A 22626-nucleotide genomic window follows, 5' to 3' on the forward strand; every position below is an offset into this window, starting at 1 on the left:
CGTAAATTTCGCCTCCGCTTTGATGCGATGTCGGTGGAATCGACAGCGCCAAGTCGTACTCGGTGTACTTGAAACGCCCCTCAGGCTTGCAACAAGGGCAGTTACGCACATCTATGCGTAATCCTCCCCAAAATTCTGGGTGACAAGAGGGACTGAAAGATTGCCTCGTAGACAGTCACGTGGACCTGTCCATGGGGTCTGGTAGATGGAGAAGATTGGCCAGCTCGGTCATTAATGCAGAAGGGAACCAACTAATGTAGTCGTGCAGAGACACAAGTAATGACAAGTAATGTATAATGACACGCAAACGTCCAAATCTGCTGTCTCCGGCAGTTCACTTCGCTGTGTCTCGGGCCGAAAGCGCTTGTCCTACTTACACGTTGATCTTGCTGTGCCGTTTTTTATATTATGGCCAAGGGACCATTCTGCGTTTTCGATGCAAGCACTGCAGGCTGGTGGTTGTGACGTTGCTCATGTTGTGTTTTGGGAACGCAAAGCCCGGTTAGTTTCTGTGCCGTGGAGATCTCGAGGAGCTGATATCTAAGCTGGACGTCGAGGATGACTCAGCTTTGTGCGGCTCAGGGCATACGGCACTTTCTGGGGTATTATGTCGTAATTCGGGATTTGAAACTGCTTCACACGTACTCGTACGCAAATCGGTGGGAGGATGACTAATACACACAAGGAATAATGAAACCTTCGCCATTGGATATCAACTGCGGTTAGTTGGGTAAGACGATGAGAATCTGTTGCTTAGTCATCCCCTTCACCTCCTCTCGAATGCAAGGCTTGCTGGGTTACTCGTTCCTCGTACTTCTTTGCCAATGGCTGCGTTTGTAATATACGAGCCTAACCAGTTATTGAGGCTGGAATGGTTGTTTCCGCGCTTCCTTAGTTACCTAGCTTCTGATAGCCTACTACCTCGAGTGAGGCTGACTTAACGGTTTCTCTTTTGGGACAGTGCCGGAGTTCGGATGGGATATTTACAATAGAACGTCGGACATTTAGGACTCCGAACCATGGATTTGGGAAAGAGAATATGATATAAGTTGATGCTAAGTTTACCGTTCCTAAAGCTAGCTCTTCCTCATTCAATTCATTCTGTCTTTGTGAATCTGATCACGTGCAAGTGCTTCTCAAAATTGTTCCTCAACATTGCTCTTACTATCGGCTTGTTGATATCTAGCGAAATGTCATCTGATACAGGATCAACCTGTGCTACTTTCGGATCAGATACAAGGTTGTCTTTCTCTTTGCTAGCCTGGTTGACGAGTTCACTGACTAAATCACCAGATCCACTTCTAGCGTTGATAAACTGGATTCAGCATCAGCATCAAGGAATGTCGAACATAGCACACAGCCACTCAAAAAGACAAACGCTTCGAATATGGTATCTACCAATCTTCAAGGGCTTGTACTTGAGAAGAAGTACTCGATCAATCGCTTCTGCAAAGAGACAGAAATCTCTCCACAATGTTGCCTTGACACAACTACGAAGATTAGTATCGAAGATAAGTTCGACCGTTTGAAGTCTGTGCTGGAGCACCTGGAAGCGAAGATCGATCAGAGGTGAGAGAAGGCACTCAAGTGGCTGGTGCAAGCATGTCGAGGTAGACTTCTTGCATTCTAGGGTACTCACAGGCCGGTAGATACCCCCTAAAAATTCAGCAGCGTTCAAGAACCATCTGACTTGTGTATATGATAAGCGTCGTTCAAAAACTCGAGAAAGACTCGCAATCGCCCGACTTGAGGCTAGGGCTAATTAGCCGAGAAGAAATTCAGGGGCTTCGACGAGGGCGCTCAGGTGACCGGACCGCGAACCAACACAATAACCCGACAAGAAGTATGTGTGTGTACTTAACCCATGTCCGAGTTCGAGGTCTTGTCGATGATTGGATACCGAGGATGAATGGAGGCTATACAGAAGTAATCTCGCGCAGCGGGCCACTTCCCCGAACGCAGATCAGACGGCTTTGAAATCTTATTTATCACTTTCGTCAGCCTTACAACAACTGTTTGTAAGGTCTAGTCGTCACTATTCCAAATGAAGGACCGTCGTCTATAATATCTTAGGCAAGTTCCTGCATTTTCGGCCCCCAAGATACCCCGGATCTGCTTTCAACCACGAGCACAGTACATAGTAAGTTGGTATTTTAACGGCGCAGGTGCGTAGCACGAAGAGAAGGATTTCGTATTCTCTGCCAATTGAGGCCGATTGCGGAGAGAGAAAATCGCCCGGTCTGCCCGCTTGCAATGAATTTGCCTTGGCATTTCCCATGTCTGAACATTCGCATCCACACCACCATCCCTGTTACCCCAGATTATCCTACCGTCGCTATTACTTTATCTTCTCCAGAGACAGTGGATGGAGCTCGGTGAACGAAGGCGCGAATCCGAGCCCCGATCCCTCTGTATCTATCTTTTCTTAGATATAAAAAGAAACTTTGATCATACTCTGTTTGTCCACCCAAACTAGCTTCCATTGCAAGACTACAGCGTAAAGTACCATTGCATCACGTCGCCGAAGTCAAGCCACAGAGATGTCATCCAGCATTTCCAGCAATCCGGCAACAAACGGCTCGTCGAAAAGGTAAATGCTACTTCAAGATCCTACAACAAAGTCCCAACTGACGGTGATCATTCAGCTGGGAGCAAGCACCCAAATCAAGTCCCTCACAAAACAACCACCTTCAAACTTCAACAGCACAACAATCTCGTCGGACCACCAAGGACACCTATTCAATCGGTCGCTACATCTCCGATCCAGACCCAAACCCGAAATATCAGTATTACTCCTCGAAACGAAGTATCCTTGCCAAGAAACGCAACATGAAAGAGGTGCTTCAGCGAACCGATACTCGGTTCTCTCAACGTTGAGTAGGTCATGAATCGTCCACGTTATCATGGGATTTTCCATTCGAGCTGAATAATAGCAGCTTTCCCTTCATTACCGAACTCTATCGAACCTGCATGAAGTCTTCTGCAGGAATTGAGTGCCCCTCAATGCAGTCGGTCCGGTCAGCATTTGGCTAGATGTGGAAGGTCAGGGACTGTGCCCGCTTTGTGCTTTGCATTTTGATACTGTCGAGTCCAACTCTTCAGGGATCTTCTTTGTATCGCTTGGTAGAATGGCGTTGGTGGAACGATGGAAAGTCACGTGGATACCCTTTTAGTTCAGCAGCTAAACCTCGAGACGGACATTGCTCTTGTAGCTCTGACCCTGGTTTCTTTCCCGATAATTTTCATATAGAATAGAAGACCATAAGATACCTGACATTGATACCTAGAAACGAGTACCGTGACAATATGCGGCGTAGTTGCGCAATCGTCATATAGCTTGACGGCGGGATATAGCGATCCAGGACAGGGTCAGTACAGCAAAGCCGGGCGACCACTCTTGCGCACGGGACGGCAGGCAGGGGAACCGTTCATAGAACCAGACTTTCGGGTGCGGAGGACCGGATAAATCTCGGATTGGACGACAAACGAACGGCGTCGTCTGGTATTTAGCCTCTGATTTCTCTGCTTATGGCAGATGCGTCGTCAGATTCAGACGGTCCTGCCTTTTTTGGAGGAATATGCATGATTTCGTGCCGCAGATAAGTAGAGTCGAGTTGAGTTTGGAAAGGAAAGAATCGACGCATGTGACAGAGGAAACTCGGACTTGGCTAAGATCGAGACTTCTTATCATTCAGTACGAAATCGTCGGCCTTGATTGCTGGGAAGTTTTGTTTATCATGATAGAGTTGGGTTGAAATAAGATATCGAATCCGTCCAAATCCGGACCTTCTTCAGTCTCTACTAGATGACAGCATTTCAGAACCCATCTTCATGCTTGTTCTATTGCTCTCAAAACTCTTGGGGCTGTATCATCATTAAGAAGCTGTAGGTACCTCTCTAGACAATCCAATGTCAGCATAACATATTCTATGTGAACTCGGCAAACGTACCACAGCTAAGCCATCTCTTCGCAACCAGCTTCAAGAAGTCTCTCAGAATCACCAATTTCCTCAATCCATCAATCGAATCGTTTTCCAACCAGAGCCTTCCTGTAATGATCGACGCTGTCTTGTACACCAAGAACGGGATGAACGGAGTTAAAGAGCGGAAATCGAGTGGCCGAGCTCCAAGGGTGAAGGGTTCGATTAACTCAACTATACCTGAGATGAGATTATTGAGGGACGTTGTTGCAACGTAAGTGCAGGTCGTGGTTGAAACATCGACGGGAAAGACTTTACTGCCATTCTCAAAGGCTAGGAGTAAGCCGCTACGCAGACATCAGTAACAAATTACAAGTGTTGCGCAGGAAATCAATGCATCTCACATCTTGCACATAATAGATGCGCCACAGTATATTCTGCGATTGTCTGGAGTCTCTCCTTCTAGGATTGTCTGGAGAGAATGCAACGTATCCACGGTCAACATGGTCTCACTCACGTTGAATGTCTCTTCCGATGTGGGATTGTACAATACGGAGTGAATCTGATCAAGCAGAGCGGATGATTCGAAAAGTCTACTAAGGCGGCAGAGAGGAAGTGACGGGTCTTTGCCTTCATCATGAGTGGGACAGATATGTGGCTTGAGCTTGGCGTGGAGAGGATGAATTCGTGATCGTGTAAGAGATGGTTGAGAACCAGATTGTATTGTAATGTATCTATAGACAATGAATCAACGACAATGATGTATTGGGGAACTGTTACCTGTCTAGAACCAAAATCCCACACCAGCCTGAAACTCCGTCTTGTCGATTGTCTTCGTCCTCGGACAGAGAAGCATCCACACCAGGATAGAGTGCGAGTGCATCCGCTGCTCGGGTAGTGCTTGCAATTGATAGATAAGCAGCTGGATAAATTCCATGTACAACCTCGAATAAAGTCACCAGAATCCTGGCCAGGAGAAGGTCGAGCGTGTTGATACCAAATCCTTCCATCAGTGAGATCCAACTCTTGGCGCAGAGATACGAGGTTTTGAACTCGGACGGGTCATTGACGTCTTCCGGAAGCTCGGGAGGAGTGGTAGCGACAAGATTGATCGAAAAGCAGAGAAGTGCGAGATCCAAACTGCATTCATCCCAAGAAGGTGGGAGCCGAGCTTGCAATCTGGGGATCGACATGATTGGAAACCAAGGGTCAATCATTTGGATGCAGACCGAGACGATATCCTCTGGCTTCAGGGATCCGAGTCTCTGGATGATAGCATGTTTGGTCTGGCTTGGTGTGAAAGCGGCTGCGGTGAGGGATATCTCTGATCTAGGAGAAGGTGATGGATCCGGAGTCGGGCCCGATGAAGCCAGCGGGCGGCTATCATATTTGCAGACTTGACGAAGCCTACAGTATTCTCAATTAGAGATCTTGCATGGGACAGTTGCTTTGTTCCTACCTCAAGCATAATCCGCATTCAGGCAATGCCCTGTCGCATTTCCTTTTCTGAGTGCTGCATCGTGTGCAAGCTTTCTTGGCAATAGGGGCACGACGTGGAGAGCTCATTGCGGACATTGACTGGCATCAATTTGGTGACGAAGAATGGTATGATAACATGTGGTTGTCCTGAACGTGCGGAGACCGGTGGGATTTCGAAGGGGATGAGTGCTTTGTCAGAGCGGGGCTGGAGTCCGAGTGCGGGATGCAAGTGCGGGATCTGCAGACTCGTGATCGGGAAATCTGTGCGGGCTTTCAAGCTTGGGGATATTTATACGTGAAATATAGGCGGAGAAACGTCCGCATTGAATTTTGGCTTGGAACCATTGGGAGAAGTTAGAGAATGCGAGCGGACTGTAATGTGTTGAGAAATGTATAAAGAGATTGTGTCTTCCCAGTGAAATATGGCACCAGCTCACATCCTCCTCTTCTTCCAAAAACTGAATAAGTCATCTTCAATAAAGTCTGCAAGGGCTCTCCTCTTCTTCCAAAAACTGAATACGTCGTCTTCAACAAAGTTTGCAAGACCTCTCCAATCCCTACAAAATGCCAGAAATCAAATCCGTTGCAATTGCTGGTGTAGGATTCCCCAACTTTTTTTCTTTAGAAATCTTTGAAATTAACTAGTCACAGGGTTCAGGTACACTTGGCCGTCACGTCCTTAAAGCTTTTCTCGAAGCAGACTTTGAGGTCACGCTTCTCACACGTACTGCAAAGGCAGATGGCTATGATCCCAAAGTCAAAGTCCAAGTAGTAGACTTCACCTCCATTGAATCTCTGACCGCCGCTCTCAAGGGTATTGATGCCGTGGTATCCACCGTTGCCGTCGAAGCCCAGGACAGTCAACACTTACTCATCGATGCCTCTGTCGCCGCTGGAGTGAAGAGATTCATCCCATCGGAGTTCGGATCCTGCACCACCAGTCCCGAAGTCGCATCTCTCCCTTTCTACAGTCCCGTGGTCGAGACTCGAAAGCATTTGCAGAAACAATGCGAGATAGGCAACTTGACTTGGACTGTCCTTGCATGCGGCGGCTTCATAGAATTCTTGATTGGACAACCAGCGTTGGTAGACTTGGTCAACCACAAAGCGACGTTGTTGGACGGGGGCGACAACAGGGCTAGCTCTACTTCCCTGCCCAACATCGCAAAAGCTATCGCAGTGATCTTGAAGAAATTCGACGCCACGAAGAACAAGGTGTTGAAGGTTTCGGAGGTGATATTGACCCAGAATCGGATCTTGGCAATTGCGAAAAAGTTGAAACCTGAAATCGAGTGGGATATTACCAATGTGGAGTCGCAGGCATTGCTGAAGGAGGCTTTGGCAGAACTTGCTGCTGGGAAGTTTGATATGCCAGTGATCATGAAGCTGTTGAAAGGCACAGCATTGGGTGGCGATCGCTACGGAGGTGCCTATGACAAGACGGACAACGAGCTTCTTGGTATCAAGGAGTTGACGGAAGAGCAGCTGACAGCACTTATTGCTGCGAAGCTCGCATGAAGTGGGCTTTGGGATTCGAGTATCGGGAAGAAGAGATGGATTGCAATGGATTGTTACCTCTAGACTTACAGATCAGATAAAATGAATTGATGCGGATTTCGCTCAATTGATTGGCACTCCTCTGTCGCCTGACGTCTTTTGCTCCTCTCCAAATCGCGCATGGTAGTCTTCGCGCTGACCGAAAACAGCCCTCACAAACTAAGGCTTTATAGAATTAAACAAGCACAATTCCCCCCATAAGCCCATCACAGCATTCCACTTTAGGTCAGTGGTTCAGGTCAAGTGTGGGTTAAGAGGAGGATAGGGATAAAATCGCCTGGCCCGCATACGAACGAACGATCGCGACTTCAAAAACTGCAAACGACACCGAGCAAGTTTTCTACGACCTACCCACTTCGGTGGTTAGGTCTGAGTTTTTGCTATTTTATTCTTCTTCTGTTTTGGAGAATGCTGCTGTTGTGTTTTAACACCTTTTTTTCGCCTTTGTTTACTTTCTCGTCGCTTAGCGAGAATCGTGAGGAGGGAAATCCAGGGGTTTGCTAGCGCAATCCATGGCTTCCATATTGAACACTATGATTTCTGAACTTGGAGTTGTGCTTCAATGTTCTTTTTTATCATTCAGCATCTGGAACCAAGTTTCAGTCAACGTTTATGCTTCAGCCAGGTCACGTGTTGAGTGACTGGTCGAGCTGCTGCATGTTTATGTACATGCCAAGCCAGAGGAAGAACAGCAGTGATGATATTAAAAGGATTTGGAAGAGTGTCTCCTCTTAAAAAGACACGATAAGAAGGAGGTGAATGCAGAATGCAGTGCTTGGGATTAGCAACGGAAGATAATCACGCCATGCTTGATACACTTGTCTAGCTCTTGGCTCATTTGAGAAACGGAACTGACATCAGCTAGATATCACAACATGAGAGTTGATTTACCAGCACGGCTCCGGCAAGGTTATCATGTTTGACTCGAGGAACGAAGCCTTGAGACGATCGCGGCCACCTCTTCCGAGAATTGGGAAAGGACTCGGACACCAGTTGCAAGTCGGCAAGGATCAAATCCAAGACAGTAGGAAAGCTGATGTCCAGTTCCATCACGGAAAACTCCAACGCTGGGTTTCGCCTGACGATAACTCGTACCCATGCCTGTGTATTGGCCACCAAACTCGGCTTCCACGCCGATGCGACGGGACAGGAAACGACGTCCTCAGTCTGACAACTTGGAATCGCTCAAGGCGATGGGGAGGTCACTCACCTCACAGATATGAGCAAGACCAGTCACAATATTCGACATCGTCTCGTGCAACACCTCAACTCAGCCATCCCACAACAGCTGAACAGTACGACTAGATAACGGTACCTGAACAAATCAACGGTCGCCACCTCACCCTCATCGAACCTCTCACCACTCACGAGGCGGGCTAGAGATAAGCTGTCACACAATGTGCAAATTTGAAAGGAGCTTACTGGCTCTGGTATCCTGGAGGTCTGATGCATGTTCCGAACCCTCAGACCTTCTATTGTTCTAGAAGATACACGACATCAGGGCAAAGCAAACACAAATTTCCGGTATTATCGTGGTGCAGGAAGGATTTGAGACATTGGCTGCGAGGTTGGCGTAACGCTGCTGTGATGATGATGACAGCAGTGTGATGATGTTTGCTTCTGTGATTTGAACCTATCTGCAACTCGAGGCTCGAAGGGGGAAAAGGAGAGACGTATGTATGCACCGGATGAGGAAGCTCGATTGAGATGTCATCGTCGTGCTGAACTTTATCCGGTCTAGTGGGTACCGGATCCAAGCAATTGTGGATATTTACGTTCTCCATATTAATGTCAGGGACATGGGCATGGGTCCAGATAGACTCCTTCTTCGCGTCTTCCATCAAACCTTCTAGTGTGCTTCGATTCGAAGAACAGGCTTCCGTGCAGGAATGTGGCTATCCTTAGCGGACAAGGACAGGGAAGCCGTTATCACCTCTGGCAGGGTAGTGCCGACTCCCAGATTCTCTGCCCAGTCAAAATTTGCGCAGTTCGCTTTTCTGGATATTGGCCCAGTATTATTGCTGACTACATGCGTCATCACATCTGATCTTCACTGCTTCAGACGTATTATCGAGGAAGGGAAGAGAAGTCCTGCAGCAAGCCCAGCTAACGCCCAGCATTTCTGTGATGCTTCGGCTTTCGCATCACCTGCTGCAGGGCCACAACATCGACCAAAGAAACCGATGAATCGATTACCTAGCTGCTGCGCGATCCAGGGGCTACGCAACATGAGAAAGATAGTGATGAGAGATAGGCATGCATCCAGCGAATGCCATCCCGTCAATTCATCATATGATACATCATCACGCTTTCCACACACAAACCCCTCACTCAACTTGTGATGATGATGCCGTCAGAAATGAGAAGAAAGAAGGCTGCACAGGGACCCTACCGGGTGCAGAGGGAGAGTATTGATTATCATAGGGCCGTTTCATCTGGAAAGCCTCAACACCCGACTGGTTCCCGCCAACCCACAGATTGGTTATCATCACGGACGACTATCCAGAACGAGCCCTTTCTCCTCTGGAAATCTGTTCCCTTTCCCAGCTCTCAACCTCCCGTCAACCTCACTCGAGACATCGACAGTTTCGACCACCGCGGCGACCAGCCGGACACAGTAGAACAACCGCTGCGAACGATCGCGCGCCTGGTCGCAGAACGGGCTCCTCTTTCAAATCCCTAGTCAGATCTGCATCTAAATGCCTAAATTCCCCCCCTACCAACCCCTGTCTGACGCCGAGCAGGGAACGATCGATGCGCCCCACAATCAATCACTCAATCAATCACCCGGTCTTCTAGAAGCACGCTAGAAGGGTCCGCAGAATCCTTCGAAACTGCCGCTTGCGGCGAATCAGAGACACGGGTCGTGCGGCGCAATGGTCATTAGTGCGCGCCTCGATATTGCTGAATCGGATGGGGATGTTTAGCACCTGTCGTTTGGTGGCCTTGCTGTTGGAGAGGAGAGAGGCGCGGTAGTGTGCACGGTAGGGTAGGGTGAGGCATCGAGAAGAAGAAAATGCCGCGTCGCGCTGCTGGGATGGAGAGGAGGGAGGAGGACGCGAGCTTGGGACCTCCCACCTCCCGCCTCCCCTCTCCCCCGTGCTCTCCTGGTCTGGTAGCTAGCTAGGTATGAAGGCTGGGCAACTGGGTAGCTGTGTTCCTATATTTATTCGGATGGCCCCCTCTGCTCTTGCCACTCCCCATATACCGTCCCAAGAAAAGAAACTTAAGCTTGATCGAAGCTTAAACACCAACTGAATTCTTATTTATCTACAAACCCAGCTATTCAAGATATATTTCCATGTTCGAAAATGGCTTCTAAAGTCTCCTCCGTCTGTGCTACCAACGGGTCTGCCAGAATGTTCGTGCCTCCTTCGTCTCCTTCTCAAAACCAAAGATCTAACACCTTGACTCCAGATCAAAAAGAAAGAGAAGCATCTGCTCTTGCCCCCACTTCAATCCATACGGACGCAAGCGTCAATCCTCATCAATCACCACCGTTCCCCTCGACTTCCCCTCCTACCAGCACATCTCACCACCGTCCATCCCCTCACTCAAGTCCTTCAACCACGACGCCAACTCTAGCCTCATCCACCCCAACCCAAACCCAGAGACCCGCAAACGCAAGCGCAACTTACGACACGATATTAATTTCATCATCGAGTCTGCTGGCAGGAACGTCACGTACCGTCCCGAAGCAGCACATTTCTCCTACTCCTTAGCGAGACTCGACGGCAGCGCCGATAATACTGGGGTGCGGTATGCGGGAGGAGAAGAACAGAGTTTAGATATTCGGATCACGAGGATGCGTTGCATCATCAAGGGATTTGAGAAGGCGTTTTGGCAGACGTGAGGGATGAAATGGAAATCAAACAACATGAACAATTAAGCGAGGCGTTAAGGGGGGAGGTGAGTTCTCTATCTTCATCGAAAATGTGAAGTTCGTACCTGACAGAAGAGTAGAATCGCGATGGCCATTCTTAGGGAGATTAGAAAGAGGAGAAAGAGCATGCAGGACTAAAGTGACACAAAGGCCAGGAGTGTGGGGGCGGAAGTAGATAAGTCACGTGCTGGCATAATATTTAGGAGCCGACGAATCAGGACAACTTTTGGACCAACATTGCGACGATGAATGAACAGTGCCTGAGATAAGAGACCAGGCACGAAGTTTCGTTTGCCCCGGAAGGAAATAGGCCACTGCCGTGCTGTGGCGGTACCAAACATGTAACACAATAGAAGACAAAAAATCGCCTCAACGCAAGAACGAGGAAAATAATAAGCGCTTGCTTACTCTGAATCCTTCATTCAATGTAGATCAATAAATGCAAGCTCTCATTCTCAACAATAATTCCACAGTCATATTCCCAAGAAAAAAACTTTTTCTTCACTGAATTCTGCCTTGCCAATCTCAAGCGAGGGCTCACTGGAGCGCCACAGGCCATCCTTTCTCCCAACCCAATCCCAATTTTTCTCTGAGTCGGGAAGAAGAGATGATTGCTAACGCCGACGTCTCCGTTCTCGTTTTTGCGCAACGGGAGAATAACAAATTTTCTGGGGAGAAAAGTAAAGGCCGAGATCCGTGTGCTCTCGACACCGCAAGGCTGGGAGGAATAGCAGCTGAGCATCCAATTCCTGATTTAGGATCGTCGACCCAATTTGGGTTCAGCTCCTAACTCCACGCACTCCGAAATAAATTTGTCATGTGTATTTGTTTGTTCGTTTGTCTGTCTGTATTTGCCTCCTGCGTGGTGCATGAGGAGATTGAGTGAGTGAGGTCAGGATTTGGGTCTCTGGCCTCGGTTTCGAATCGCAAAAAGAAGCTTACGTCTGACCTAACCACGGCCTGCAGCTGAGATGGGCAGGTCGTTACGACTACAGGATTGTTGGTCAGATGTTTATTGTTGGCGGCGGCGTCGTCGTCTTCGTCGTTGTCCGAAGAAGAGGAGGAGGCTCTTACCTCACTCATCATCGTCGCCGCGGGGTGAGATTTTTTCTTGATGGTTGTTGTATTTCGGGACTGCTGGCGTTGGTTGACTCACCATTTCAAGGCCACGTCGTGCTGGGTTGCGTCGCCGCGGCGGCAGACCCTGGTGATGGGTGGTGATCGGTCGGACTTTCGCTCGACGAACGGTGGGAAATGGTGAGCGGAAGTGGTGATTGTGATGCTGCTGTAATCATCGTAAGATGACCTGTTTTCCATCTGAAAACATTACTGTAGATGCAGAGTCGGAGAATCAACTGTAACCGGAGCAAACGAGATCCGGTCTTGATGAGGCTCTGTCTCCATTGTGGAGATTAGTGAGCGACTCGTCAAGGGCGTTCGGTCTGAAGATGGCCGATTGCGTATTGCTCAGCCACAAAGAATCGCTTCCTCGAGATCGCAATCTTAATTGTTGACCAATAGCGCATGCGACATGCAATTCAGAGATACGACTGGCGATGTGTTTATCGTTATCTGTGGTGGGATGAATATACGCCACAGCTTGCAGAGTTTTCACTGTGCACCATTTACCCCACACTCTCTGGACTTACAGTGAGTCCTACAGCGGCGGTGCTGTACGAGTCCGGTCGTCTGTCAGGCTCTATTCATCGTACGTATCCGTTCCAACTTGGCATCAGCTGAATTACAACAACCCAGCTATCTCCCGGATTCTCGCCGTGTTACAAAGAAAAGATTCGTCATCTGCCAGCCCCGCGTCCAACACCTCACTCTCAATATTCCGCCTCGAGCGGTAAAGATAGTCGAGATGCGTGTGATTATCTCATACGATGTAGGATGACTGACCGAAGCGCGAACAACAACATGTATTTCGTAAGTAAGCCGTGACCGAATGGCCGAATTCGTAGGGGGAAGGATTTAAGGTTCTTGCCCTTTAGTGGCACCTTTCACCGGGGCGCTGCCCCTCGTCCTCGCTCACATCAACGGCAGTCTCCACTCGTAGGGAAAAGGTCAACCTCTGGACGGTGATTGGGAACCACTACCTCCGCCGTGCAAGGTTCCTAAATCTGGGTTCCACTGTTCCCGCTACTACCGAGCTGTCTCTACCCCTTGTCCATTCTTTCTCGCCGGCGAGCATATCGTTGTGGTTGGTTCTCGTTGCTTTCCAGGTCGTGTCTGCCCTGGGCCCCTGGCCCATGCCCACTCCCTTTCTTATTCCCGCTTCCTCCTCGCAGCCAATGGGAAGCGGGATCCTCACGTCAGAACGGTATGGCGTTTCCTACCGAAACTGCCTGCTCGAGTCTCCCATGCAATATAGGTGTTGCGGAAATATTTAAGATAAACCAGTTCCCCTCTTCTATACTCGAGAGACTTCATCGATGAAAACTTCATGCTATATCGTCGACTTCAACAATACTCTGCATCACGTGCAAGAACCACACCTTCGGCGCTATATATTTTATCTTCCATGGGAAAATGTCGTCCTCTGCGTCTTCCATACGTGCCTACCAGGGTTCTGCTCCGAGGTAAGTTCTTTCTCTTTTCTTGAAAGACGGAACTGATAGAACTGAACCATAGTTCCCCATCCTCCTCGAACAACCCATCTCGAACCTCGTCCTCAAACACGCAAGCACTCCTTTCCTCCCAACGTATCGCAGCATACCTTGCAACATCCGTCCAGGCTCAACCTCCATGCCGAATGCATCATGTTGTTCCTAACAACGATCAAGCCGCCATGAATCGAACACAGACACTTATGGACGAGCTTGAAGAGATGATGGCTCAGTATGCCAGATGAAATATATATGTGGGATGGATACAAGCTACACTGGAATGAGATGAAGCAAAGCTCACGATGAAACTTGTATGGTGGGTCTACCTAGTTTGATCTTTCTAGCTCTTGCTAACTCACAAGCAGATGAGTCTCTGAGGAACACAGGGCCCACTTGATGCCATGTCAAAGTCTGGATCGAAGTTGATATCATGTCGGCTTAGCATAGCGCTATTGATATGAGCACATAAAGCCTGCCACCAAGGACGAACTGTGAATGGGTGTTGCTCGCCACTAGTATTCCAAGGCCTCGAACAAGATACTTGCACCGGGAGACTGTACCACCACTTGGCGATCTTGGCCCGACCAAACACGTGACGGCACTGATGCTCGTCGAAGTCACTGGGCTGGCTATCGTTCTCAGAGACCATGCATCTCACAGCCCCTGAAATACCTGGCTGGGGTGGAAGACACCTTGTCTTTGGAAAAGGATGAAGCCCCGTTGCCACTCAGCCTCGTATACTCCGGTCAATCAGCCTTACTCTCGGATTACTCCTTTAGGTTCAGTCGGGAGTGGTGCGCTTCACACGAGGTTGAGTGTTACATTGTATGGCTCGTTGTCTTCATCGCTCGAAGGTAGTGTTGGTGGTGGTGGTTGCAAGTGATGAAGCCGTACCTTATGGCCTGACGACAGAAGAGAGCAAAACGTAAGATGAACGTGTCGAAGGATGAGATGAAGTATCATTTGCCTGTATCTTTGAACAGGATGCGCAGAATATAGACATGGAAAGATAAAAAAACCCCTCCGCTGCTCATATTAGTCCTCGTTCTTGGTCTTCTCATTCTCGTGTGTCACTTGATAGGTACCTACCTTCTAAACGCATCTCTCAATGACCATGTCTAGATCACGAGACTAGACATATATCATCTCGTTGAATCCAAGAAGAGGCGGGCACTGGCTACCCTCTTCTACAATTTCATCGGCAGTACCAACTGTTGGCCATTCAACAATCAAAAATCCTCTGTCCAAGTAAGTTCGAGAAAACCAATAGGAGAAGCCGGTATATCCGCAAGGACGGGTCGAATTCTTCGGACAGTCACCAATCTATGGCGCCACTGCACCACTAAGTGTTCTCTGTCTGAATCATCTGGTATATCAAAAACTGCGATACAACGTGAATCGGTAGGTTGACTCGATCGATTCCATTTCTTGTCGCCAAGCAGGACAAATCTCTGCCGCAATCCGAGATTTGCTGTCCAATGGAGATACATCAATCCACGAATCCACCCACAAATCAACTGAATCGCAAAGCGTTGGCTAAGCTTCGTGCCTGAAATTTAGTCGAAGTGAGCCGGAAATGATAAAGTGACGGTGATGGATGGAAGTTAAAGCCTCTTGTTCCAAAGGTGTAAGCCTTGAGGATGGCTATTGACAAGCTGTGGGATGGACGGGGTGGTGAGAAGGTGGGATACTAGAGGTACCAAGGGTGCCCTTGGCCAGCACGTAGGAGTGACACTATATCAAAAGACGGCACAAGTTTGGGCGCCCGAACATTGCGACCATGTGAGGTCAGCCTAGGGAAGTGTACGTAAAGGCCTCGGTAGGGGAGTAGGATCATATCGGGAGTCGGGAAGGACCCCGCTACACGCCGCAGAAGCAACCTCAATGCTGCAGGGTGCAGGCTCGCCCGGGTCGAGAGAAAAGCTTCACGGCTTCTATCCCCAGAAAAGTCTAGTCCGACGGCGAAAGCGCCGATGAGGGACGACCAACATGAAACGACGTACATGACAGGCGGCCAACGTCGTTCCGCTGGAAGCGCTTCACCCTGTGGGTGCCAGCCTGCAGATACCGTGCATAATTTATTTTCCGCTCCTCTGCAGCTCGGAGAATTTTGCGTCGCGCTATTGGCTGGATCTCAGGCTTCGACCTGTCAATCGTGAATTATGGCTGTCAGGATGCGGGATGTGGGTGCGGGCCACGTTGATTTCCTCTCGAGTCCTGAGGGACTGATAATGCTCTCGTTGGACATGAGTTCCTGCATCCCCTCAGAGGGAGCGGTACTCGGCCATAAAAGCAAGCTGATGCCTCTCCGCCTTCAAGCCAGTACAAAGCATTGGTCTCGTTCTCGAGGAGGATTTTCCAGATTGCCTACGATCTCAAGCCTGTACTTGTTGCTCTTGCTGTCATATCCACACACACCTCGAACATGTCTGTTCACCACTCTCACCGTCTATGTACAGATTCTGCTGCTGATGGCTCAGCCAAGGAGTAAGTGTGTTAATGCAATTAAATCTCTTTGTACTGCACAATCGATGACCTGGTCTTGCCCGCATTCGCAGAGATTGTCGAGCCATACTGACAGGTCATCGTAGCACATCCACGAAAACCTCGTCTTCTGCTAAGCAGACTGGAGCTGCACGCAGCAACTATGCTACATATACCCCTTTTACTGCAGAGAAGAACGAATTAGCCCAGCGGCGTCTCGAGATGTACCTAGCAGACACCACCAACTACCAAGTCTTCCCTCATCGTATTTCTTGGAGTGAAGTCAGGCAGACTCGTGCAAATGGTATCAGGCATTGTCTTGATGAGTTCGAAGTCAAGATGAAGGAAGGTAGTAGGAGCTCCACTCGGAATTGAGGCAGTTGATAGGGTGTGTTTGGTGTTAAAGCAGACTAGCCATGTCGTTTTAGGATATCAAAACAAGATGCATGATTCGTCATCAATCAAACATGACTTTTGTCTTCTGTGACGACTCCGATTTCGCTGATTGAGTTTGTTCCCGCACTTTAAGAATTGTCACCCACATGTATCAAGCTGTTTGTGTGTCTGACTGAACTGCTGCGAATCTTGACTAACTTGTCGCAGAAGAATGTAATATAATGTCCTACTGTAACAGGGCCTGTTTTGCCATCACACTTCAATCGAGCTTCAGAAATTTCAACCAAAGAAAGACAACATCCCAACGACAAAGTATGGCAAGCTTCGAGTGGACAGTATCACCGAGACAACAAATAATCCACCAAGTCAAACGCTACAACGATACTCATCATGAGCGCGACCGCATCAGAATTCATATTGCCAAAGAATGCATCTCTGGTATCCTCGGACTTCAGACATACAAGGGATGGCTCGATTTTGATTGGCATTCCGCTGAACAGGTACTTGGATCTCTTAGCGACATGGTCGCCTACTGCTGCATAGAGAGCAAAAGCACGTTCCCTTTTCACGAATTATATGATGAGGTCAGTCTGCACACATTGCAAGTACCTTGCTTGATACTTTTACTCACACTTACGACAGAGAGCTCCACCAAAACCAGAGCCCACACGTCCCATTACACCGGACTCCGATTCCACAAAAGACAATGTCAAACGCCCGTCTAGAGGCATCATTCATCATGTCTTACGATTTGGAAGGAACAAAACTTGAATTCAAGTCTTGAAAAAGGGAACTTGCGAGACAGGGAGTACTGGTGTCAAAGACAAAAAGAACAATAAGGCAAGATTTTGATGAAAGGAGAAGAAATACACAACAAGGCAAAAGCTCTGCAAATGAAGGGAGGAAGCTTTAATCTACCACCATGCTAATTTCCGCTAGTATTGCACAGCATTACTTGTGAGAAGCCAACATAATTGTTGCTAGTGTGTAATTCGCGTTCAAACAACCAATTCAATCTTCCTCTCCTTGTGCGCTTGTCATTCGTTTGTGATATTAAGACAATCAAATCGCTGTTGTCACTTGACAGGATATTGCGTCTCTTGGTCATAAGCCTCTCGAGAATCAAAGTTCCAACGAACGTATGTGGCCCGTTGTCACGGGCCGATGACAGAGATGGCCCAATTGAGCCATTAATGATGAGGTCACCCTGACCAACTTTCGCGTGGGGGTTCTCAGCCATGTCCTCCGCTGTTGCTGACTGCGGGGCGAAGGTAGGACGGGTCCATGTAAGGCACGTCCACCGCTTCCACTTGGGTTGGAGTAGGGATTGCGGAGGATGTCGAGGGGTCTGGAACGAAGGCTGGCGCGAATCCGAAATCTGCATCGATGCCAGCCCATATTCAGATAACCGTAATTCCCCACGGCTCCAATGCGATGCGGCGCCAAACTTGCGTTCCATTGACGGCCAAGCTAGAATCGCTCCTCATTAATTTGACGGGCGACATCTGTGCGTCTAAGCAGCACTGACGCGGTCATGGAATGGAGGCTGTGATCGAGTTGAGGTCATGGCAGCGACTTGGTTGCTTGAGAATTTCCCAGGCCGTTTGTGCGGCATAGGATGGTTTTCGAAGTTTCCCGGGTCGTCGCAGCTTGATGTTTCCTTGTCGCCGGTGAGATGCTCTCGGTGAGGTGAAAATTCCAACTCTCGGATGAACGTCGACGTTTAACTTTGTTTCAACCTCCACAATCCGAAATCCAAGATTAGAAACGAAGGACTGTACCCTGACTAGTTCTCATTGCACGGAATCAAGTCCTGTGCGCCATTTTGATAACGAGAGAAAACGATATCGATATGCGACAACCGATAGCCAATGCAAAGTTCTGAACCGTGTCAATGAGTAAGTGCCACTCTGCGAATTTGCATCTTGAAGCCTTTCAAGGATGGCTCTCGCCTCCAAAATCTGACATTTGACTTCCTTGGGTGACAGGGTGGTGTACGTCGACAGCCACGGCTTCTTTGTACCACCTTCGAGCCGTTATCCCAGCACCGCTGCGATTCCCCGCGAGTCGAGTCATACTCAATGGAGCACTCTGCCAGGGATTCAGGCAGGTATTCCTTTTTCCAGTCCTAGACAACCCTTGGGTAGGACCGCCCAGGATGCCCGAAAGATGCTTTTCTCCGCACCCCTCGAGCGGCTTGATCTCCTGGTCCAAGTTCTTTGAGCCGAGTCAGCGGTCCCCTTTACGCTGAGCCAGGACGCCGTACCACACTCTGCCATCAGCCGCCATGCAAGGACTGAAAGGGCCAGGAGGTGGACTGGCCCAACCGTTTGATCTGACCGCTGAACGCTGACCGCTGCGGAACGTACTGCAGCCTTACATGAGCAACTTAGACCCATTTCCAGGGATGGTTGCTTCTTCAATGGCCTGGCCGACGCGAAGAAAGTTGCGGGCGCCTGGCTGAAATTGAACTCGTCCTTCCTGTGCTCAGCATCCAAATTCTCTAGCATTGGACGACAAGCTGGACATTGATCGTTCGAGTCAACAAAAACGGATTGTGCCTACTGCTACCCCTACCAGGCCCAAGGGAAAACAATGATTCCATGCACTGGGCAGCTGAAGGGAAGCAGAGTTTTCATTCGGGACGAAAACAGCTGATCACGGAGGAACAATCTGAGCCACAGCGTTCGGAAGCAAAAGGGCATTGTTCGCCTCTTTCGCAATGACCTCAGACATTACAGTATAATATCCTCGGCGAGTGGGATTCGATCCGATAGAGCCCTGCCGCAACGGCCACATCATCACAGAAGATATTCCGAGCAAAAGAAAGTGCAGTATGATAATTTGGGAGTGCGGCGGTCACTTCACCCTGGTCCATGGATCTGATTCTTAGGATTATCGCTGTCGAACACCCTTGTCCATGGATGTCGTGCACTCGTTGCGTTCTTTTGGGGATGTTCACCTTCTCGGATCAGGGACGCCCTGGCCGCAACCTCGTCGCAACCTCGTGGTGCATGACTCTGCACATTCCTTCAGGTTCCCACCCCACGCCGATTCAATTTAAACTTCCACCAAAGCAAGAACCACGACGAGCGTATCTGCGGATGGCCAGGATGCAGCTCTTCCATCACTTCACAAACTTTCCTAGCTCCCGTTTTGGGAAGCCTAAGTAACCATTTTCGAGAGTCTGCAACAAAGATTAAATTGTGCAGCCTGGAGACGACAAATTGATCATCCTAAGCATTTCGTTCTCACGCCGAAGAAGCCATACCCGTGAGTCTTGCGATGCCAGCACTTTTGTCCTCACCGGTCAGTAACCTTACTCGTCAAAGTCTCCGAAGAGTGGTTTTACTGCATGGGAAAAAAGTGCAACCGCCAGGGCGGCCTCGAACACGGCGAACCTCAAAGGCCATTGAGTAGAAGGATAGGGTTGGAGCTCACCGGGCAGATCCCAGGCTTGGGTGCGGTCGCAGGGAAGTAGGGCTGGTCCCTGTTCCACAATGGTACACACCCATCTGGTGTTCCTCCACGAGGTGCATCCCGTGGCACGCAACAAAGTCAAGGGTCCCTGGCCGCTCCTGTTGTCGAAACTCAATCTGGGGTGCGCAGTAAGTGCAAGGGATCAGCGATAACCCACGATTGATTTCTCCATCCCCTTCTTCTTCACGAGCCTTCTGTATCACTGCGTATGATCCCAGCAGGGATTTATTGCGTCGAAAAATATATAAGTGCCTCGTCTTCTCCATTTTCCAAAGATTAATCAAGCAGCTCTACTTCGATACTACTTTGAGATATTTAGTAAAAGACCCAGAACAGCGAAATCCTTCTACCACCAATACATTCTCCTGTTGCCGAAACAATATCGCATCCCCGTACTGCCACACCCGCTGTGCTAATGTCGGGCGAAAGGTATTCTCTTACTTGCGTCTCTATGTCTTCCCTTCAATTGTCCTAATACTCTTAGTCATCCCGTTCCTGTCGCACCAGCCACTTCGAAGCCCTTAGCATTATCCAATCAAGTCGACTCCATCTTGCCTCCTTCAGAACAATTCGATACTGTCGAATCTCCCACACTTTCTATCCAACGTATTCAACATTTGTACCTCGATAACGACTCCGATCCTCAAGTGCTCCATCGCCACACTTCCTCATTCGAGAGCATTCAAACGCATACTGCGAACATCGCTCAGCTCCTAGCCGACTTCGATGATATAATGGACAACAGTGATTCTTAACAGTTGGAGACCATGATTACTCTCCTCGAACACATAATGTATGGGCGAACACAGAAATGTTTCCCGTGTAAGCACAAGCACCCCAGCAACAACTTTCATAATTGACCGTCATGAGATTACGATGGATTTTCTCCTCACCCATAACATAATCATCGACATCGATTTAGAGCATGGCATCGGTCCAACATCATGAACCCAGGTTTCCGTCCTCGCCGCTCGGCAAGTGCAGCCATGCCTAACAAAGCTGCGTAACACACGTCTCGGCATAACTTCTTGTCTCAGCGGCCCCATTGTCAACCAATTTCCAGCAGAACGTTCGGCAAGACGCTGTCGTCCTCGGCGCTTTGGTGCTACACTCTTCTAACACTGGTTTTCCTTTCACGAAAAGTTTTTGCTCGAGTCCCGGCACTTGGTGTCTACCACCCTTGTAGATCGATTGCAACATCACAAAAGTCTTCTTTCATTGTCGTTGGATACGTCAACAAGCATGTACCTGTCTTATACTCCGTACAGAGTCGCAAATCAAGGTTGAGATCACGATAAACAAATATATACATGTCCCCAACCTTACTCCCTTTTATCCTCAAGTGTCCAACAAACCTTCATCTTTGAATCGCGTCACTCACTCACTGCACGGCACAGACGTCGGAGATCTGATTCAGATGCACATCTTTCATTCCGCCTTCACTTGCTCTGTGCGTCATCCGAAACTTAATAATCCCACTTATACCCCACGGTTCCGTTGGGATCCACGAACCGGACTCTTGTTTCTGGCTCGTCGCACAGACTGTTCTTAGAATTGCCCTCCCGTTCTGTGTTCCGTCTCAAGAACGCCCTCTCTCAAAACACCTTGACCTCTCGATAAGATGAGCTAATGAGAGACTGCATCCATGCCGACTCAGCGTGCGCAAGTGGGCGATCCTCAAGGGGAACAAGGTCGGTCAGGAGCAATCCACCATCTAATCGGATCACCTGCCTAATCATCATTCCCGGTTCTTGCGCGACCTGCAGCTGAGCCACAGGAGCAGGGCGGTTCGGATCTTAACCGAGTACCCCTGAATGCTTCATGCGGGAGCTAGTTTAGCCTGAAATATCCCAGCTGGCGGATCGGCGCTGTCAAATGATTGGTGATTTAGTGGGCTGGCGGAAGTCTAGGCCTTGATCACTGGCGCTACGATCCGATCCTGTAGCGCTGCAGTTGCGGTTACGAGTTGGATGGGGAACATAGAATGGGTTGATCAGTTTCTTTGAGAGAATATTATGTGATGCTCCCTGTCGATATTGTTCACTTCGCCGACGCCTTCCAGGCTAATGCGCAAAGACTGAACAATTAGCAACCAATTCAAGCGATCTGAGCTGCCGCGTTCTCGGGAGCACAAATGATTTTCACCTGCGCATTCATACACCACAGAAAGCCTTTGGCAACTTGTGCTTTACCACAATTACGCTCTAAGTGCAGCGACGAATTGTCAATGTCGAGAAAAGCAATGGAAAATACGCTGTCCGAACTTGATGACCCAAGACCTCAGAGAATCGACTTGGTGAATGCTGTGTCAGCACGGCTGACACAGTATTGGATGACGGAGAAGAAGCCCGAAATTATTCCCCCAAACACCTGCCGCCGCTAACCTTCAGCACCCTAAGCTTGTGCGCAGAAGAACCTGGGACTGTCACCCAATCCGGCTCATCAGTAACGCTGTCAGGATCTGAAGGCCGTTTGTTGTTTGGCATCAAGCCGTACTGTGGAGGCTCGACCATGCCGCATGTTGTCTCAATACTATGATGTACGTCTTTACCTGCTGGGAAAAGAGGCTTGATTGCAGATCGAGCAGGTTGTTCACTATCAAACCACCATCTTCTCTTGTCTGAATTTGCAGGTGGTAGGCGTGGTTTAATCGAATAATAGATTAGCTCCAAGCTCCTGCAGCTCAGCTAGACTTCGCTCGCTCGTATGCAGCTCCTTCAGTTCAGAAGAAGTCCACGCTTGTGTCTGCCTTACCTTACCGCTACCCTTCCCTGTTTCTGTGCCTTGCTCGCTCTTCCTTGCCCACCGCCAGATGGGG

General features: G+C 49.0%; 4 protein-coding genes across 4 annotated transcripts; 3 read left to right on the plus strand and 1 right to left on the minus strand.

The window, feature by feature from the left end:
• Positions 1–3829: 3829 nt before the first annotated feature.
• Positions 3830–5486, minus strand: LY89DRAFT_735517 (uncharacterized protein; the record flags this gene model as incomplete). Its single annotated transcript, XM_018220025.1, has 5 exons — positions 3830–3897; positions 3951–4267; positions 4325–4654; positions 4701–5327; positions 5380–5486. The coding sequence occupies 5 exons, from the start codon at positions 5484–5486 to the stop codon at positions 3830–3832; spliced, it is 1449 nt and encodes a 482-aa protein (XP_018069758.1).
• A 365-nt stretch (positions 5487–5851) lies between these two features.
• Positions 5852–6930, plus strand: LY89DRAFT_619320 (NAD(P)-binding protein). Its single transcript, XM_018210865.1, has 2 exons — positions 5852–5996; positions 6051–6930. The coding sequence occupies exons 1-2, from the start codon at positions 5964–5966 to the stop codon at positions 6915–6917; spliced, it is 900 nt and encodes a 299-aa protein (XP_018069759.1). The 5' UTR covers positions 5852–5963; the 3' UTR covers positions 6918–6930.
• Positions 6931–10267: 3337 nt separating this feature from the next.
• Positions 10268–10809, plus strand: LY89DRAFT_735519 (uncharacterized protein; the record flags this gene model as incomplete). Its single annotated transcript, XM_018220026.1, has 2 exons — positions 10268–10317; positions 10374–10809. The coding sequence occupies 2 exons, from the start codon at positions 10268–10270 to the stop codon at positions 10807–10809; spliced, it is 486 nt and encodes a 161-aa protein (XP_018069760.1).
• A 4786-nt stretch (positions 10810–15595) lies between these two features.
• Positions 15596–16307, plus strand: LY89DRAFT_783560 (uncharacterized protein). The gene is made up of 2 exons (XM_018222694.1): positions 15596–15935; positions 16040–16307. The coding sequence occupies exons 1-2, from the start codon at positions 15611–15613 to the stop codon at positions 16135–16137; spliced, it is 423 nt and encodes a 140-aa protein (XP_018069761.1). The 5' UTR covers positions 15596–15610; the 3' UTR covers positions 16138–16307.
• Positions 16308–22626: the final 6319 nt, after the last annotated feature.

This window comes from Mollisia scopiformis (genome assembly GCF_001500285.1).
Source record: "Mollisia scopiformis unplaced genomic scaffold LY89scaffold_15, whole genome shotgun sequence".
In the NCBI taxonomy this organism is placed as follows: domain Eukaryota; kingdom Fungi; phylum Ascomycota; class Leotiomycetes; order Helotiales; family Mollisiaceae; genus Mollisia; species Mollisia scopiformis.

What these genes read in the sequence shown, in the direction of transcription:
- LY89DRAFT_619320 (XM_018210865.1), top strand. Translation starts at nt 5,964, where the DNA reads ATGCCAGAAATCAAATCCGTTGCAATTGCTGGT. An exon ending in AATCCGTTGCAATTGCTGGT is followed by an intron (nt 5,997 to 6,050) that starts GTAGGATTCCCC and finishes AACTAGTCACAG; the next exon opens with GGTTCAGGTACACTTGGCCG.
- LY89DRAFT_783560 (XM_018222694.1), top strand. Translation starts at nt 15,611, where the DNA reads ATGGCTGTCAGGATGCGGGATGTGGGTGCGGGCCACGTTGATTTCCTC. An exon ending in GCTGATGGCTCAGCCAAGGA is followed by an intron (nt 15,936 to 16,039) that starts GTAAGTGTGTTA and finishes AGGTCATCGTAG; the next exon opens with CACATCCACGAAAACCTCGT.